Source organism: Telopea speciosissima, chromosome 6 (genome assembly GCF_018873765.1).
Source record: "Telopea speciosissima isolate NSW1024214 ecotype Mountain lineage chromosome 6, Tspe_v1, whole genome shotgun sequence".
NCBI classification, from domain to species: Eukaryota; Viridiplantae; Streptophyta; class Magnoliopsida; order Proteales; family Proteaceae; genus Telopea; species Telopea speciosissima.
The window spans coordinates 67,226,971-67,244,354 of record NC_057921.1 but is presented as its reverse complement, the minus strand read 5'-3'; the positions used below and the strand labels follow the sequence as shown (position 1 = coordinate 67,244,354).

The 17,384-nt window shown below is 39.8% G+C and overlaps 3 protein-coding genes across 8 annotated transcripts; 2 read left to right on the top strand and 1 right to left on the bottom strand.

The window, feature by feature from the left end:
* The first annotated feature begins 926 nt into the window (after positions 1-926).
* On the top strand, positions 927-3,725 carry LOC122664328. 2 transcript variants are annotated; one of them, XM_043860104.1, is made up of 3 exons: positions 927-1,242; positions 2,109-2,351; positions 3,552-3,725. In XM_043860104.1, the coding sequence occupies exons 1-3, from the start codon at positions 1,007-1,009 to the stop codon at positions 3,586-3,588; spliced, it is 516 nt and encodes a 171-aa protein (XP_043716039.1). In that variant the 5' UTR covers positions 927-1,006; the 3' UTR covers positions 3,589-3,725. The 2 variants fall into 2 exon arrangements, with proteins under 2 accessions (XP_043716039.1, XP_043716040.1); XM_043860105.1 differs by lacking the exon at positions 3,552-3,725 and adding an exon at positions 3,110-3,551.
* Positions 3,726-5,756: 2,031 nt separating this feature from the next.
* Positions 5,757-8,968, top strand: LOC122664327 (RNA polymerase II transcriptional coactivator KELP-like). Its single transcript, XM_043860103.1, has 3 exons — positions 5,757-6,120; positions 6,368-6,473; positions 8,645-8,968. Exons 1-3 carry the CDS (start codon positions 5,779-5,781, stop codon positions 8,737-8,739), a joined length of 543 nt encoding a protein of 180 aa, XP_043716038.1. The 5' UTR covers positions 5,757-5,778; the 3' UTR covers positions 8,740-8,968.
* Positions 8,969-10,765: 1,797 nt separating this feature from the next.
* On the bottom strand, positions 10,766-17,030 carry LOC122665319 (protein DEFECTIVE IN MERISTEM SILENCING 3-like). Of its 5 annotated transcripts, none has more exons than XM_043861434.1 (8): positions 16,641-17,030; positions 15,258-15,377; positions 14,788-14,902; positions 14,457-14,688; positions 13,784-13,975; positions 13,392-13,712; positions 12,730-12,955; positions 10,766-11,095 (listed from the first exon to the last, which is right to left on the bottom strand). In XM_043861434.1, exons 1-8 carry the CDS (start codon positions 16,659-16,661, stop codon positions 11,051-11,053), a joined length of 1,272 nt encoding a protein of 423 aa, XP_043717369.1. In that variant the 5' UTR covers positions 16,662-17,030; the 3' UTR covers positions 10,766-11,050. The 5 variants fall into 5 exon arrangements, with proteins under 5 accessions (XP_043717369.1, XP_043717370.1, XP_043717372.1 ...); XM_043861435.1 differs by having other exon boundaries at positions 15,273-15,377; XM_043861437.1 differs by having other exon boundaries at positions 15,285-15,377.
* Between the last annotated feature and the right edge of the window lie 354 nt (positions 17,031-17,384).

Below are 17,384 nucleotides of genomic sequence, written 5' to 3'. Positions count from 1 at the left end.
TTGTTTGGACAACAACTATCTTGATTTGAAATAAAAAAAATCCCATTATGTTGATATCTTTATGTACGTTCTCATCGGCTACTACATTGATGCAAGGACTATGCGACTAGGCAACAATTTCTTACCCTTATATGACATAAGAAAAGAGTGAGATCGCTACGATGTTAGAATGCAGTTTCCACCAACGAGGGATGAGAAATTGAATCATCCATTTGGAGGGTTTAATAAGAGAGTGTGTGGGGTCTATGGGTAAGTGCAGTTTCCACCAACAAGGGTGGGAAATCGAAACATCCAGTTGGAGGGTTTAATAAGAGTGTGTGTGTGGGGTCTATCAGTCTATAAGTAGAGTGTAGTTTCCACCAACAAGGGGTGGGAAATCGACTCCTCCAAACGGAGGGTTTAACAAGAGAGTGTGAGAAATTATGTGTAGGAATCTTCACATTGGTATGTGATAATCTTTCATATAAAAAAAGGGAAAAAGATCTCTCATGAGTCTATCTCTCCTTCCCATGTGAAAAGACACTTCCACTCCCATGCTCTAAGGAGGAGAGAGATAGACACATGAGAGTGCTGGTGTAAGCCACACTCCCGTGTAGAAAACTGCTTCCCAACAAAAAAAAAAGGAAAAAGAATTCTGTCTGGTCGCATGTCGTCTATGCTCCGACACAAAGGCAGGGATGATGACCACCCTAACCCTATATATACAAAAAATCCCGCCACTGTTAATGATCCAACGCATGCATGTGATTCCGTCCCGAAAGTCCTCACCCAGCAACTGGCGCAGGGGTTACGCTACCAGGCAGAGAATCCTCTCCCAAAAAAAAATAAAAAATCAAAAAGATAAAAAGATTCCGTTTCAGTGGACCCAAAGCTTGTCATGGAATTGAAGCAGCTGATCACGAGGAAGACGGGAACACAAGGGGAGACTGGAGAGCAGTAAGAGCGAAGTGCTGAGCAGGAGGTGAGCACACGTCTCTGATCTCTCTCCTGAAGTTTGTCCACAAGAATGGCGTCTCTTCTCCCTGTTCCGACCCCTTCTCAGTCCTTCTACTCCCATCGACCTTATTTCAGCAACTGCATACGGTCACGCACTACTTATCCTCTCGCGGCATTCAAGGCCAAGCCCATACCTCTCAACATCCCTCTGGCTTCTTTAGTTGAAGATTCTTCTCCTGCATCACCGGACGTTGTCTCCATTGAAGTTGAATCTGCCACTAAAGATGCAGACCAGATGCCTCTGAGGTATATACTATGATTCAAACTGGGTGTTTCCCCCTTCATTTGAGTCATCTAAATGTCGTTAAATTCAACCATTTCCTTCCATCGTGATATTTATTGCTTGGTTCTGAGCTTTGGTTAATCGATTCACCGGTTAGTTTTGTATCCCTTGATGTTGCGAGACTTTGAGCATAAGCGACCCCTTGCTTCCCCATAATCCAAGGCATAGAAAAAATAAGAGAATATACGAGGGACTGAGGGTTCCATTGACAATTGTGGTTGATGGGATTCAGGAAATAGAGTGAGATGCTTTAATATATGGTATAGATTTCCTAATTATCGGTGTAAAATTTTGTTGGGTATTTGATTGTGTGGGCATTCTAACTTCACCAAGGCAAACCTTTCTCATAGGCCATGGGACTCGGCTGAAGTGTGCAGTCAAGTCTCATTTTGTGAACCAGATTGCTCCAGGATTCTTTTAATCTGCAGATGTCTATCTTCCTTTAATGCCCTCTGAATAGCTTCTAGTTGTAGCACATTGGTAAGGGCAACATGGCCATCCCCTGCTTTCGCTTGTGCTTGTTCTGTTGTCAATAATTTTCTAGTCAAGGTGTGTTTTTGTTCATGTTTGGGGAGTTGGTTATGAAGAGTTCTTATAATTGGTGTATAATGTGGTTATAATTTTGATCATAAATGAGTAGTCGATCCCCAAGTAGCTTGGTCTGGCTTATTTAAATTCGGTAGGATAGAAATGAATGGTTTCTACTTAACATCTATAGACTGATGTAAATGTTGTGAATTTACCTTCTATATTTTCTGATAAAAAAAATTCTAGATGGATGAATGATAAATAAGTTAATTTCCAATCATTGAGAAGGGCTCATTTATAGGGGGTGTAAGGCCTGTGGGAGAGAGGAACTAGAGAAGGGCTGCAATGGCGAGGGAAGGATTCAAGGGGGGATAGCAGTAGTCCCTGGTTTTGGCTGGTGGCCCATAAAGGCTTACAGGCCTTGTCCTGGGTTTGTGGCATCTGGTGGTAGGTACAGGCGACGTGGGCAAAACATGGATGAGGTTGCATCTGGCAGTGGCAGAAGAAAACCTTCAATGATCAGCAGTGATGAGGTTCAAGCAAGGTAAAATTCTTATTACATGTTTCTCCTTTCTTCTATTTTGCTTTTCTAATTTACTCTCCTGGAGAAATGGTTTGTAATTATTATACTACGCTTTTGGTTGTCCTTTCCTGTCATCTGATGAATGCCATCTGCATTGAATCTTAAATCAGTTATTGGTATCTGTAAAATTCAACCATTCTTGACATGAAGGCAGAAAATAGAAGTAAATCTAAAAATGCATCGCCCATTGGACATGACAATGACTGTATGCCCACCACCTTGACATTTTCTATAGGTGTTTCTTCCAACTTGTAATTGTAGTTGATTTAAGTGTCTGTTATGTTTTCAGAAACATCAAATTCATGTTTGATGCATTAGTGCTGGGTTTTTTTGTGCATCACATCACTTGTATTGAGAGAGAATGTCAATTGATGGATCATCCCACTGGGTTTTTAAAAGATCACACTCTCTGGGTATCAATCACCAGTAATTGTGGTGTTGAACAACAGTCTATTGAGAAAAGGCTCGAATATAACCTAGCATAAAGACATATACATGCTACTATAAGAACTACAACTTTTAAATCTGAAAACTATTTCTTTTGAGTTCAAAAGGAGAAAATTTGAACAACGTACAAGATGACATTTGAAACTCTAGAATGTACATGCCTTGCAAATGGTATAATAATATGTGCCTCTCATGTGCACCATATTTTTTCTCATCTTTTCTCGTGCTTCCGAGTTCCGACTAATATGCTGTCAATAGTCCTTTTATACAAGTTTTAAGTAACTTCTGCTGGCCATAATCACAAAATGCAGTCTAGCCTGGTAGGTTGAAGGGGAAACCTTGTAGTTAGTCTGATGCCACTGGCAGGTCCTGATTTAGGTCTGGATTTGGTTAAAATTGGATTGAACTGGTGACCTATATGATTTTGTTGAATTGGATGATCTGGGCTGGCTGGAGTAGGCTTACTTGCTTGAAGTCTCTGCTGATATTGGTCAGCTCAGTTCAACCTGCCAGTTCAAGTGAATTAAGCAGATGTGTTTATGTTATCCACCTTATCATTTGGGCCAGTTCTGATTACTTTGTCCTGGACCATCCCTAGGCCAGTTCTAGTGGGGATATTTTGTGTTTTTATTAAACATGGTTGTGGGCATACTCTCATTTATAGATTGGTTCTGAACTGGTATAGCCATTACTCTAATTCATCTACTTGTGCAGCAAAGAGAGGCCAAATCCAAGGAGCTTCAAAAGGTAAGAATTTAAGAAGAGATCTTTCAATTACATGTGCTTCATTCAAGGGCAGGATGAGCTTATTGCTATGTCCTACGGTGTGCAACTGGGATGACATGAGCTTGAATCATCTTAACGTGTTTTAAGTGAAACTAGTGAAAAGAAAAAGTGAAGAATGGAATCAAACTTCCTAATTTCTTTGTAACAGATGCATATTTTCTCCTGACCTTCTTGTTGTATTTCATAAACTGTAACTACTTCAAACCAGGAACAAATTTTATGGCAGTATTGTATATTTTTACGAGATATTTTTGGGTTTTCAATTCTTTTTTGTAAATGCTTCTTGTTTCTTTACTTTCCCCCATTTTTGAGATGTTTTCTTTTCTGGATGGATGGATGGATGATGTGGTATTGGATTAGGTTGGTATCATACATTTTGATAGGTCATAGTGGGCCAGAACCAATCCCCATGTTACACGTGGATGAACAAGTCGGCCCCGGCTTGGCCGTTAGGAGCTCGGGTCGGGGTATTGACCTCAGGATAATCTCAATTAACTAGAGTTAACTATTGACTCAACCCAATGAGGGACTCCGGTCAGGTTAAGGATATGCTTCTCGCATGACCCCAGTCACACTTTCCACATGACCCTAGGTCATACATGTGTCGACCAGAGATTGTGCCACTGAGGACGACATAAAACCAAGGTTACCATCCATAAATAGGTAAAGCTTGGGTACCGTTTAGTATTTTAAAGCTATAAATAGACATGCCAAGATAAGGTATGGGGCACTTCACTTTTTCTTGTTTAACCTCACTAGCTTGAGATTTCTATCTGTTGCAAACTCTGACTTGGGCATCAGAGTGTGCTAACCGGCTCAGGGCGGCACTTCTTTGTCTTTCTTGTGGTTTACGTATGCAGGACGACCCGACCAGGTGGACTGCTGCTTGAGTCGGAATTTGTCACAACACATTTGAACATCAATAGTGGTTTTGCATCAATATCGAATTGGCGTATTAGTATCACTAGAGCCCGATACCGATACGATATTGATATGGATCGGGTGGATTGGCCAAAATATGGATCAGGCCAGCAAAATCGGCCCGATTTTACCCAACCCATATCTGTATCGTATTGTGATTAGCTAGACACTGATATGGGTACCGATCTATTTAATATTTAGCAAATCATGACCACAGTACATCATTATACAAGTAAACCATTTGTATAGGCTAATCTGTAGCCAGTGTTTCCATTTGACACCTAAAATTAAATTTCAATGGAAACAAACTCATAACCGTAGAGAAAAATGACTTGGAGTTGGGAAATTGCCTGGCATTTTTGTCAATTCTTAAGAAGATAAATTTTATATATTTATATAGGCAAGAGATCGCTATCTGATCGGGTAGCACCTGCACAAGTGCGGGGCCCAATAAAAATGCGTGCATGAGCATTTGACTGAATGGAGTTTTTTTAGTTCAATGGGGGTTGAGCGGTAATTTCCACCCTTCTCCCATTCTTCTGCCCTTTGGGAGAAATTGCTTGGTAATTAAGGCTGAAATAGCCATCATTCATCTTTCAATGGGAATGAGTAGAAAAGCTATCAATGAGTAAAGGGAAAAAGAACACTAACTGTTCGTGTGGTTTTCGGGACCTTTATCCTTTGTGGTTCACTAATTGGTACGGGTATGCAGTTCCTCTCATAGGGGGGCTGAAATGATCATTCCACCCCTTGGTCGAATATATTGTCCGGATAGGGTCCACCCCCCTTTTATTAGAGGCACTAGGGAACCGTACCGAGCAAGGGAACCACAGGTGATAAAAATTCGTGGTTCCTGTGCCTAAACACAAATCAATGCTTGTGTGTACGAAAAGACCATTTAGCTCCTAGTGAAACCGAAAATTGCATCCAAACCAATGGTGTTTAGGAGCTACACGACCAGTTAGCGTTCTTTTGTACATTATTAAATAATATTATTTATACTACGATTTTATCGATTCGATTTGATACGATCTGGTTTTCATCTGGTTCAGTCGTACCACAGTAGTGACAGTACAAAATTGATCCGTTAAGTATCGATTCGGTTTGGTCCATGGGTTTTTACCGGTTTCACTGGTTCGGGCTAATGTTACTTATTGCTATAAAAGGTTATGAAGGACCAAAATCAAATTGATTAAAGGGCATCTCTCTGACTGAGCTCTGATCTTTGCCAGAAATGGAACCAGAAACTCAACGTGAATTGGAGGAGACAGTGCTGGAGATTTTAAGAAACGCAGACATGAACGAGATGACTGAGTCCAAGGTCAGGACCATGGCTGCGGAGAAGCTTGGTATCGATCTTTCAGGTCCGGCTCCCAAGCGTTTCGTGAGAAAGGTAGTCGAATCGTTCTTGCTTTCTAAGGAGCAGGACGACCAACATGCGACAGGCGCTGGAGCCGATGAAGAAAAAAAGGAGGTTGAAGAAGAAGAAGACGACGACGAAGGTGGTGAGGAAAAGAGGAAACCCACTATCTCCGCCAAAGAGTACGACGATGAGGGCGATCTCATTATTTGCAGGGTGAGTTGCTTTTTAGTGCAATATTATAGACGCTGTAGTTTTGGTTCTCCCTCTTTCAAAATATTAAAATCCTGTGACTCAAATAGTTAAAACCCTAGTTTTACAAAGTGTTGGGGGAACAACAGGATTACATTTTCCGTTCTATTTATTCAGGAAACGGTAGATGGGGAGAAAGAGCTTGCAAACCCTAGTTAGCTTTTAAGGGTATTTGGAATTGTTTCTCTAATGGGGTCTTGGCTCCTTACAGCTATCGAACAAGAGAAGAGTTACGATTCAGGATTTTAGAGGGAAGTCTTTGGTGTCGATAAGAGAATACTACGAAAAAGACGGAAAGCAGCTTCCTTCCTCCAAAGGTATTACCTTTTATTCTGGCATTACTTCTCTGTACTTTTTATTTCTCTGCTTTAGGCCTCTGTGGTTTTTTATATTTAAGTTATAGCTTAATAGTCGGGACATCTCTGCAATTTTATATTACCTTTTACAAGTTTTGAGCAGAATATTTTAATTTTTCCTTCACGCATGAAGGTTTTTGAAGCAATCTTTCATAACTTGCATGATTTTGGAGTCATACATCATGTTTTCCTCATGGAACTGCCCCATTACATGTTTTCTTTTCTTAACTGGGTTGAGAAGCCGCTTTAGGCAGTCTCCCAGTGTAGTATTTGTGTTTATTGCCACAATTTGGTGGATTTGGTGAAGATGGTTAGAGGAATGCTTGTATGTGACCAATGCCATAGATTCTTTTTCAAAGTAATTGTTTGAACTCTAGATCATGTGAAATGAGCAAGCCATCAAACAGGTTTGTAGAAATCTTATATGGCAAGTTAGTAACCTTGCGGAAACTACTTTGAGTAAGTTGGCTGGCCTGCCTATCCAAACTTTCCAACCGATGGATTAGTTTTGGAATGGCTGTGACATGAAATTCTTAACTATATGGTCCTAATCATTCATCATTCTCTATTCAGTCTGGCCTTGCAATATGCTTTACAATATAGCTTTCTATCAGTTGCCTTTCTTTTCTTTGGTTTTGGGGGAGGGGGTTAGTTCTTGAAGGTCAGCTACTTATGTTGTATAAGTCTCAAAGTATTTTTGGCTTGAAACGTAGTTTCAATTTATTTTTTCTTGCTTGTCACCTTCTGTGCTGTTCTTATGGAGGTTCTTGGATGTTTGCTTCAACCAATCGGCTTGTATACTTCGGCTGTCCTTTGTTTTGTAACAAGTTCCCAGTGATACATGAGTTTGGGATTTAGACCTTTTCTTCTTGGAGAATTAGTTGAAATACCATAACATGAACTTTTTATTTGGGAATCCTGTAAATTTTTGTGCTCTGTAGTCCATGTCGGTCCCAGTCTTAGGAAAGATTGTTACATCTCGGATCTCCTTCAAATAGTCGGGATAGGGCTTCATAAATGCCTTGTGATTGGGTTTTTTTTTTTTTGGGGGGGGGGGGGTGGGTGGGTTGTGTGTGTGTAATTTGGGGTTGGGCTTCCACCGGATTCTTGTTATAGTCTATGTTTTTCCCTTTTGGCAGTATGCAGGTGGATAGCAAGTCAGTAGGTGAATGCAGATTATGAGCCGTGGTCATCTATCAATACTGATGAACTCGCAAATAATCTGTTCAACTATACTGTTCTATTTTTATTGATCTGCTTCTCAACTATCAACTTTCAACTTTCAGTGGTTCCTGATTCATAAGATGTATATATTGATGTTCTTGGATCTCCTACGGTGCTTTTGATTCCATTTACATCTATTTGTCAATATTACTTGTTAAATTGGAGAGTTTCGTTTTTCTTTTCTGCATCATATCATTGGACTTTGATGTAAGCTTTATATGCTCACTTTTGGGTTGCAAAGTAATATGTTCTTTGGATTTCTGCATAGTCCAGCATGTTCTGCGTGATAGATTGCTGATGATGCCTCATCTCTTTCTAGTTGGAAAGGATTAACCCACCATGAATGGGTTTCTTTTAGCCTACTGTCCTATCAACAGCTTGTTGGCATAAATCTCCAGGTATTGTGGACTTGTGGTGCACCAGGAGGTGCCTGGACTAGTGTCTTGGATCCTTATTTAATGCCCATATATGCCTTTTGCCTGCTTGATGCGAAATTCAGTTGAAAATACTAGTGTCCTTTAAAGGGTGTTCTGTAATTATATCTGGACAAACTTCTCCATACTTGTAAGTGGTGTGTTTTAGCAAAATACTTTTGGATACTTAATCCTTCACCTTGATGTTGAATGCAAGGGGGTGCCCCTGCAGCTCATTAGGTCTGAAAGAGGTCCTGATTCATGATTGGGATCATCTTGTTGGATTGATCCTTTTGCAGACCACCATAGTTTGTCCACGGTTTTTGTGATTTATTTGTGGCTTCATTGAGGTCGAACCAGAGCTTATCATTGTTGACTTTTTGACCATTTCATAGTTTCTACATCATTGCTATCCATTAAAAAGTGTATCTTGGGCTCTTGGCAGCTTATTATAATTGAATTTTAATGATAGACCTTTTTCTTCTGTATCCACAGGAATAAGTTTGACTGCGGAGCAGTGGTCAGCTTTCAGTAAGGCTGTGCCTGCAGTAGAGGAGGCCATAAAAAAGATGGAGTCCAGGTTGAGGTGATGTTTAGATTTTGGAGCCTGTAACTAAAGTCCTGAAGTTGTATTCTAAAAGCCAGTCGACAGCATGTAGGGTTTTTTGGGGGTTCTCAATGACTATCTTGATGTGGAGGCTATGAAAAACTACGATGATGTTTTAAGTGGAGCATATGGAGATTTGCAACTGTGGAGGATTTTGTTGTACAAAACAATACCTTTTGCCTTCGCTTTTAAGTTGGCTTTCTTATGCTCAAGCTTTACCTTTTGGCTTTTGCCTTCGCCTTTAAGTTGGCTTTCTTATGCTCTAGCTTTCATGACTTTGTGTCCCAAACCCCATCTTGTCCATGTTGTTGCTCATTTTTTCTCTAGGCTGTGTTTGATATGCATTGATGGTTGAGAATCAACATTTTAAAACACAGAATTGGGGATCGACGGTCCCTAGATCTGATCAGAATAGACTTTAATTAGTCCCAAGAACTCTAGAATGACTGAATGAGCCCTCAGATCTGAAAACAACATTTCTAGGGGTTTTTTTTTGGCATAAATTGACCTAATTAGATTGGCTGGAATTGGGATCGATCATTGCTGATAAACCCATGATTCTAAGTATCGGTATGATACGGGTGATATGTACCGGTGTTGTTAGTCACCGATTCCCATACCGTGCCAATACCGTATCGGTAGTATGGTATGGACAAAGTGTAAAATGGTCAGAAAACTCATTTGTTAAGGAGATTCAGGGGAAAGTTTATCCTATACAGCTGATCCAGGTTGATATTGTATCGGTATCGTATCGGTTTTACAGATTACCGATACCTATTATCGATACCGTGCACTAAAACCATGAATTCACCATTTTGATTTCCATTTCACCGATTTGATTCCCAATTCTTGGAACCGTGTCAAGAATACCAACCTCAGACCTCCCCCTCCCCCCATTAAAAAAAATATAAAAATTGGTATGCATTCTCTTTCATGTATGTCAGAGAATGTGACCCACTCTGGAATGGAAAATTATCACTTCCAGTTTGCTGACCGGCCCAGTTCCCCAGTTCCTCTAATAGGGGGATGGTGGACCCCACTCGGGCAAGGTGTTTGGGCATGGGTAGAGAGGTCATTTCAGCCCCCCTTTGTTAGAGGAACCGGGGAACTGGGCCGGTCAGCAAACTGGAGGTGATAAAGATCCGAATTCATTCTACATTTCGAGAATGTATACCAAACAAACATAGCGTCTAACAATAATCCCAATTCTATATTATTCTCAATTTCATCTCTAATCAGTACAATAAAACATGTTTGTGAACCCCCTTACCCAAATTTTTTTTTTTTAATTTTAAATATCAAAGATTATATACTTTTAGCCACTCCTTAAATCTCCTCCCTAAGGCCACAATGGCACAACCAAACCCTGAGGTGGGATTTTGATTCCAAAACCTCATTACAACCAGCTGAAACCTTTACAGACCGCTGAGAAGAATACAAAGAAAAGTTATTTGGGTAATGATCCTCTTCTGCCAAAGGATCCAAATCTTTACAACAATGAACATGGCCCTTGATTCCCACCCATCACATAAATATTATATATCTGGATCCCTTTGTTAATGTTCATTTAACTTTGGATTGAATTCAGGTAAACCTTTTACCAAAAAAATTAAAAAGAATTCAGGTACTCCGGGTTCCTCTCCATTGACCCCATCAACCAAGGAATGCCCAATGATGTATCCAACGGCTGGACTGACTGGGTTTGCATTGGGATGTGTGCTTTTGGAAAAGAAACATTATATTTCACCACATTCCCTTAAGATGGATGCAGAAGTATCAAGCCCAACCATTTGATATCAATCGGGTTTAAAAAGGATTGCCAGAACCTCGGAAAAGTATGATAGAGATGACACCCTACAAGATCTACAGTTGCTACCAATCATATGATTGGTCAATTACTTCCCTGCATGAGTGCTCCCTGACCAAAGATTTGCCAGCTGAATTTGAACACAACATTCAAGAATTCCTTCAGCCAGGAAATATGAAATGCTAACAACAATCGAGACATATTTCAGAGGCATGCAAGGATAATGCAACTCCATTTAGTTTTTCCCACCATAAAGCAATTCATCTTCTTGCATGTACAAGCAAGTCCCAGGGACTGAACCATTGAAGGATGGATACATTTCAGTTGTTTCACATCAAGATACACGGGCTTCCCTCTCCAGTCATTGATTATCTTTCTATTAATCGTTCCTTCCACATAAATCAGAAAACAATTACATGGACTGTAATTGGATTAGGGGGAAAAATCTTGAAGCTCCCTATCCAGCCATAGTGGCTCAATAAAAATTTCATCTATGGATGATGCTTCTATCTCGTCCTACTGGAACTTGATTCTGCTCATGGTAACAGAACAGAAATCAGGACATGTTCATCAAATAATACAAGATCATATACCTTACATCGTGATAGAACAGAAATAAGCTATACAATTTAGTCATAAAGCAAATTTTGTAGACAGAGTTACTGAAATTTGAAAGGTTGGTAAAGTATAACCAGGGACCTTTTCTTGGTCAAAAAATAATTTCTGTCACTGTCTTCAAATCTGAAGTTCTATACTTCTATTCCTGGACTGTTCAACATGTTTATTAATCAAAAAATAATGTTAATCGGTAAAATGAGTTGAGATAGACTGATCAAATAGCATAAAAAGAACACCAATGAGCGTATTATTGCTACTTCCCTTGCTGCTACCCAAGTTTCAGACTCTCAAATCTTCCAAAAATTGGATAAAGTTTCTCACAAAGACTGGGAATGGATTCCTACACGACCAACTTTTTTTACCATGTGGATTGATTACTTGGCATTTTGACTGTTGAATAGAGAAACACCCCTTGGATTGTTCTCAGTTCAAATTTGGTGATCCATCTCAATCATATTACCCACCATACACGCGTCTCTTCCAGTTTATTTTTTCAATGACTCCTCTTTCAAATAGTGCCAAGCAAATTTACTTTTTCAAGTTCCCATCAACTGACATTCCTCAGAAAAAGGGGGGCATCATCCCTTTAAAAATCTTGAAGCATTGGCTGATTGAGACATCTTGTGAAAGTAATAATCTGAAAAATTATGGCAGAAGAGCACACAAACCGCCTAAACCAAGCCAACATATACCCATAAACTTATTCTATGACCGACACCTTCCCACTACACAACTTGTCCTTGCCAAAAACCATTAGATCATCCTCATGGCATTTCCATGGAGAGTTTGTATCTAACTCCTCTTAGAGGTTGAGAGGGACAAACTAGAGGTATGATTTATAGGGAAGAAGAAGGTTTGAGATTTCAATAGGAAAAGTCATTTTGACCCTATCGAAATGGTCGAAATATTTTGCCAAAAATTTCGAACATTTCGATTAAAATTTCGAACATTCAAAAAATCCAACACTGAAGAAAAGAGGTGGGGTCTCACCTAAATTTCTGGTCTCCCCCACCCACCAAATTTTTTTTTTATAGGTAACTAAAGGCTGCTTATAAGAAATAAGGTTCATGTTGACTTTTTCCTCCTCTCACTTTCCCTTTTTCTTTCTAAAATTGATATTTCCCCTGGTTCATAAGGCACCAAATAAATTTTTGTACTTCTGAAAGTGCATATGCATACAGAGATTCATTATAGTAAATGCTTTACAAATGCAACCAAACAAGCTTCCTAGTAGTTACAATCATGAATCAACTGGAACCACAATTGCAGGTTATTAGAATAGCAACTGAAACTTATTAAAAAAAAAAAGCATCTTATACCCACTTTTCCTTGTTATTTCTTCTAACCTTTTTTGTCGGTTAATGATGGATTTTATTGCAAAACATTGGTAGAACTAGTGGAAGACAGAAACGAAAAAAGCCTTAATCAGGAGACATGCAGCAAAGGGGTGAAAATAAGTATGTCCAACCCCAACACCCCCCCCCCCCCCAAACCGCCAAAAAAGAGTATTTCAGTTACTTGTTAGAAGAAATATGCCCAAGGCTGTACCTGAAATGGACTATGTGAGCTTTGAGCTATGAACTTGACGAATTCTTGCTTTTTTGAATCATATTTGCTCTTTACATGGTTCACCAATGCCTGCTCTCTTTGCATATCTTCAAGAAGTCTCTCTTTTTCCCATTTCATTTGCTTGATCTTCTCCTCAGCTTGTATGTAGTCCAGAGGAAGATTTGTTGTTCCAGAGCCTATTGGGAATCTCACCTCTATGTCTTTCCTTAAAGCACATAAAGTTCGTTATCAGAAGCTATTGCAAAATAAACAAGCTTGGTCAAATTGGTACTCAAACCAAACACCTCAAACAGTCCACGAAAGGAATGGCCAGATTCCATCATACACTGCAGTTTGGATTTATTTAATTTTCCTAACAAATAAAAATATTCCTCAATGAACCCTCTCTCTCTAATTTTTAATTCATTGATACATTAGATGAGGCATGCAATTTCCAGAACCTACAAAAAGCAATGATAAAAACATCCCATAACAACAGTGAGAATAGTTGGGACATTTTCACCGCACCCAAACTCAAAACAAGGAAACTGAGGATAATTTTCAAACTGTGAGGCAGTTTGGAGGAGAAAAAAACCCTGAATCAAGCAAAACTTGATTGCCAATAGATTTTCCTAAAGTTATAAATGGAGCTTGAGGATTACCTACTTCCCAGGTAAAATATACCATTGCTCCTAATGATTCCACCATCCAAAGAGACAGCACCGTCACTAATGCAAGGGATAGCAAGTAGCATTTCTGCTCTTGTTCTATATACTTGCAACCGTGAGAAAAGGCCATAGAATAGAGTCTCCCTGAGGCCATGCCCACTACCAGTGAGAAGAGATAAGTTTGCACTGTCCAAAATGATCATATTCACAGCAAAGCCAAGAAATCCAGTTGGACACTCCCCATTTGGCAATCTTGGCTTCAGAAGAGAAATCTTCCTTTGCGGGTCATCAGCTACAAACTCACCAGAATACGGCCTGCACAGAAAAACATATTCAGAATATGGGTCGGCTTATCTGCAAACTTGGGAAATATTTGAGATTCTTGCCTTAAATCTTCAAGACAAATGACTAGAAATCGGCCATCCATGGGCCTTCCCATTGAAGATCCAAGTCCATGAAGACCAGTACTGTTATTGATCCTGCCTTCCCTGTCATACAACTCCATAGCTTTAACGCCTTCATATGTCTTGCATACGATTGCCAGCATAGTCTCCAAACCTAAATACTCCGACAGAATTCTGTAAATCAATCAATGTTAGAATGGACTGAAACCTCATTAATTGGCAAATGAAGGCATCTCACAATGCTCCTCTTTTCATTAGTTCCCTCTTTACACCATCCATTGAAATTAATGGACCACCTCACTGATAAAGCATCCAATCAGTGGGCAACCTTCAAAAAACAGATTTCCCCAGACTACCATAACCATCTGAAAAACCAAATGATAGTCAGCACTAATATTAAGTGTCACAGTCCAAAATAGTGCAACTTATTGAACTTTCTTGACCACTGGCCAAAAAATACAGGTTGGTCCGTAGGATATATTCTTTGTGGTTTGGGGCGGGGGAGAGGGGTGGGGAGGGGACACTGAGTTATGACAAAACAAAAAATGATTATTTTACCAGTCACTCGAAATAGTAACATGTAGTATACATATCACTATTGTGCCACTCCACATCTTGATATAAAAATAAAAAGGAAATTCAAACAGAAACTAACCTACTAAGGTTATCATTATCTACTCTGCCCAGTGTAGCTACAGTACCCAACACATCCTTTGTAAAGGGTAGATTTGGTGCCTGACTCCCATGACGAGTTTTCAGCAGGTATAATAAGGCAGCTGCAGATTTCTCATGCCGTAGTATCTGTTCAATTGTGTCCTCAGTTTGAAAGTGGTTGCTATTCTCATTTTCATTCTTAACTTCACTTGAATGGTATTTCCCCAGAGTACCTGACAAATTACTGATGTTAGTAGAGCAATACTTAACACTGATACACCTAAATGTTTTCTTGTGCAATATGGAGTTCAAAAAAGGAGAGGAAAAAATACCATGGATGTCCAAAATTGATTTGTCTAAGCTCTTTGTGTAGTTCTTCAAAAATTTAATATTCTCTTCATGGTGTTTGATTCTCAGCCCTAAATTTTGTAGATCATCCTGAAGTTCCTGTACAAATCAAATCAATAAAACATTACTTCTGGTTGAACTGCGCCTATTCCAAGGACAGTGATTTTGTCAATGGATGACATAATGAACATGGACTGGACCATAGTTGAGTTGTCAAGGCGTCGCCTAGGCACTGCCTAGGCGTCCAGGCACTTTTCTCTCGCTTTGTTTGCTGGTGTCGCTTTGTTTTTTTACCCCTTTGATCGCCTTAGTTCGCCTAGATGCCGTGACAACTATGGACTGGACTAGGTTAAAAACTGCTTGACAGGAACTACATGACAATATGTTGCTTATCTGATATATGCACAAAAGAATAGAGGCTCCAAGGGAGTTCCAGAATTAGGACTGGACCAACCTTGGAATAGGTTAAAACGAACTCCACCTTACGAAATTCTTCCTTCTGTGTTTCACTCTCCGCTATCACAAAGGGGTCATTCCGTTCCACAGGATTCAATGCTCTCGGAGAAATCAAGAACTGAAAAAAAGCCAAAAAATTGCTGGCATGTATCAGTGCAAAGAAGATCAACGAAGAAAGAACAAAAGCTCCGTCAACTATCAGAGCATACACCTCATGCAAAAACAAAAAGCAAACTATTATTAACCAAATGAAAGAGAAACAAGGAGTAAAAAAGTAAAAAAAAGAAGACTTGGGCTCCTCTCTTCTATATATAGGACAACTTCAATGGTGATGAAATGTAGAAAAATTACCCAGCTAAACTTTTTTTGTTTGGGGGGGGAGGGGGGGTAAAGAATCAACCATACTAAACTTGACAGAATTATGGGTGTCTTAAAAACTTTTCCTGTATATTTGATGCCTTGTGCAAAAGAAGCCAAACCTGGGGTTGAGGAGTAAATTTCCATGTGGGCCCTACATGAGAATAACTGGGTACAGTAGACCACATCATCAATTTGGGCAGAAAAATGGGGATACCTACTTGATGAACATTGTCAAAGACATGAACTCTTTTATTTCAAAGTTGGAAGGATGTCACACTATAGCTATCTTCTTCTTCTCTTTTCGGTTGGTTATTTTGCCTGAGCACTTCAGAATAGGGGCTATAGCCATAATCAATGCTCCACTCATACTAGGTTTGGGGCTTATATGTGGCCAGATGTAACTCAGCTAAAATGCAAGATTACTAAACGAGCCGGGAAACACATGCCGAAGCACAGACCCATTAATATAAATTGAGTTTAGGCAAACAGAGAGGAAGACGGAACCAGAAACTGGCATGCAATTTTCACCTCGTATAACCACAGGCTTTGATACTTGTCAGTTCGATGTTTAATGAATACTAGGTTAGTAGTAGAGTTGGTGGTTGCATGTCTGTGGAAGTACCAACTCCATATGTCAAGGATGCATTTTGGTTTCATTGCAGACATTTCTTTATCAAGCACTTCCAAGTAAGGTCGGGTGGATCAGCAGACTAGAACCAGTTGGATACATTACCGTCAGGAAACGATCAGAGTTCCAAATTATGTGGAACACAACAATGCTCCCACAGTTTTAATGACATTTCATCTAAGACCCGCCAAATTTAGACAACATGAAAAGGATAGCGTTTCCTTTACGCCAAACTAGCAGCGGCTTAACCATCCGCCAATTCAGTCTCGAAATACGCAAATTACTTTGTATTTCAAACAAAATTTAACCCAAAAAAAAGAGGTGGGGGGAAGGAAACCCTAGATTTTTGTTCTTTCCTGGAAAGATAAAAGGTTAAAGAGAGTGGATGAAAACCTGGTGGTTGGGCTGAAACATGACGAAGATGACGAGACGAGAAGGCGCCCTCTGTCTCCGCCTGTCTTTCTCTATCACTCTCTGTTTGTTATTTTCTTTCTACGCCCTTACTCGCCTGTACCTGAAAAACGTCGAGCAACGAGCGAAGGAATCACGAATGTTCGATGGCTACAGAGAAATATATGCCATAAACAAACAGTTTTAGCAATTCCCCACAAATTTGAGATTCATAAATGGTTTCCCAACTAAAGCAAGTTACTCAGTGGTGAAATATTGCATGTAGGGGTAAGATCAGAGCAGTGATAAAGATCAGTTTTGGCAAATTCTCCATACAGGTTGGTTTGGGCTTGAATCTAGGGTTCCAGAGATTGCGGAGTACACGATGGTACTCTCTAATTCTCCTTGGCAAATAGAAAAAACTACAAAACAAAAGAAATGCAACGTCCTTGCCACGTAAGCGGGGCGTCATTATGTACTTTTGCGGGCGACGTAAGCGGGTATCCAGTGATCTTACAATCGGATCGGATCCAGTTGGATCAGATGGATAGTTTTTCATATCTAATAAATAGGCCGATTCCACCCAATTCTGTTTCGGATCATATCAGAATCAACCGGGATCAATCTGGACACCAGGCCGGGTTTATCTTGCGGTATCTGGAAACATTACTCATGGTAATTTGGTAAGTACGTGACCTACTAATAAACCTTGGAGCGTTGGATTTGACTGTTTGAATCATAGATGAA

Excerpts from the sequence above, each read along its gene's own strand:
- LOC122664328 (XM_043860104.1), top strand. The coding sequence starts at position 1,007 with ATGGCGTCTCTTCTCCCTGTTCCGACCCCTTCTCAGTCCTTCTACTCC. Across the intron at positions 1,243-2,108 it reads GCAGACCAGATGCCTCTGAG|GGGGTGTAAGGCCTGTGGGA; the intron begins GTATATACTATG and ends GCTCATTTATAG. Across the intron at positions 2,352-3,551 it reads AGTGATGAGGTTCAAGCAAG|CAAAGAGAGGCCAAATCCAA; the intron begins GTAAAATTCTTA and ends CTACTTGTGCAG.
- LOC122664327 (XM_043860103.1), top strand. The coding sequence starts at position 5,779 with ATGGAACCAGAAACTCAACGTGAATTGGAGGAGACAGTGCTGGAGATT. Across the intron at positions 6,121-6,367 it reads GCGATCTCATTATTTGCAGG|CTATCGAACAAGAGAAGAGT; the intron begins GTGAGTTGCTTT and ends GGCTCCTTACAG. Across the intron at positions 6,474-8,644 it reads GCAGCTTCCTTCCTCCAAAG|GAATAAGTTTGACTGCGGAG; the intron begins GTATTACCTTTT and ends CTGTATCCACAG.
- LOC122665319 (XM_043861434.1), bottom strand. The coding sequence starts at position 16,661 with ATGTTTCAGCCCAACCACCAG. Across the intron at positions 13,713-13,783 it reads ATTTGTCTTGAAGATTTAAG|GCCGTATTCTGGTGAGTTTG; the intron begins GCAAGAATCTCA and ends TTTTCTGTGCAG. Across the intron at positions 12,956-13,391 it reads ATATTTTACCTGGGAAGTAG|GAAAGACATAGAGGTGAGAT; the intron begins GTAATCCTCAAG and ends ATGTGCTTTAAG.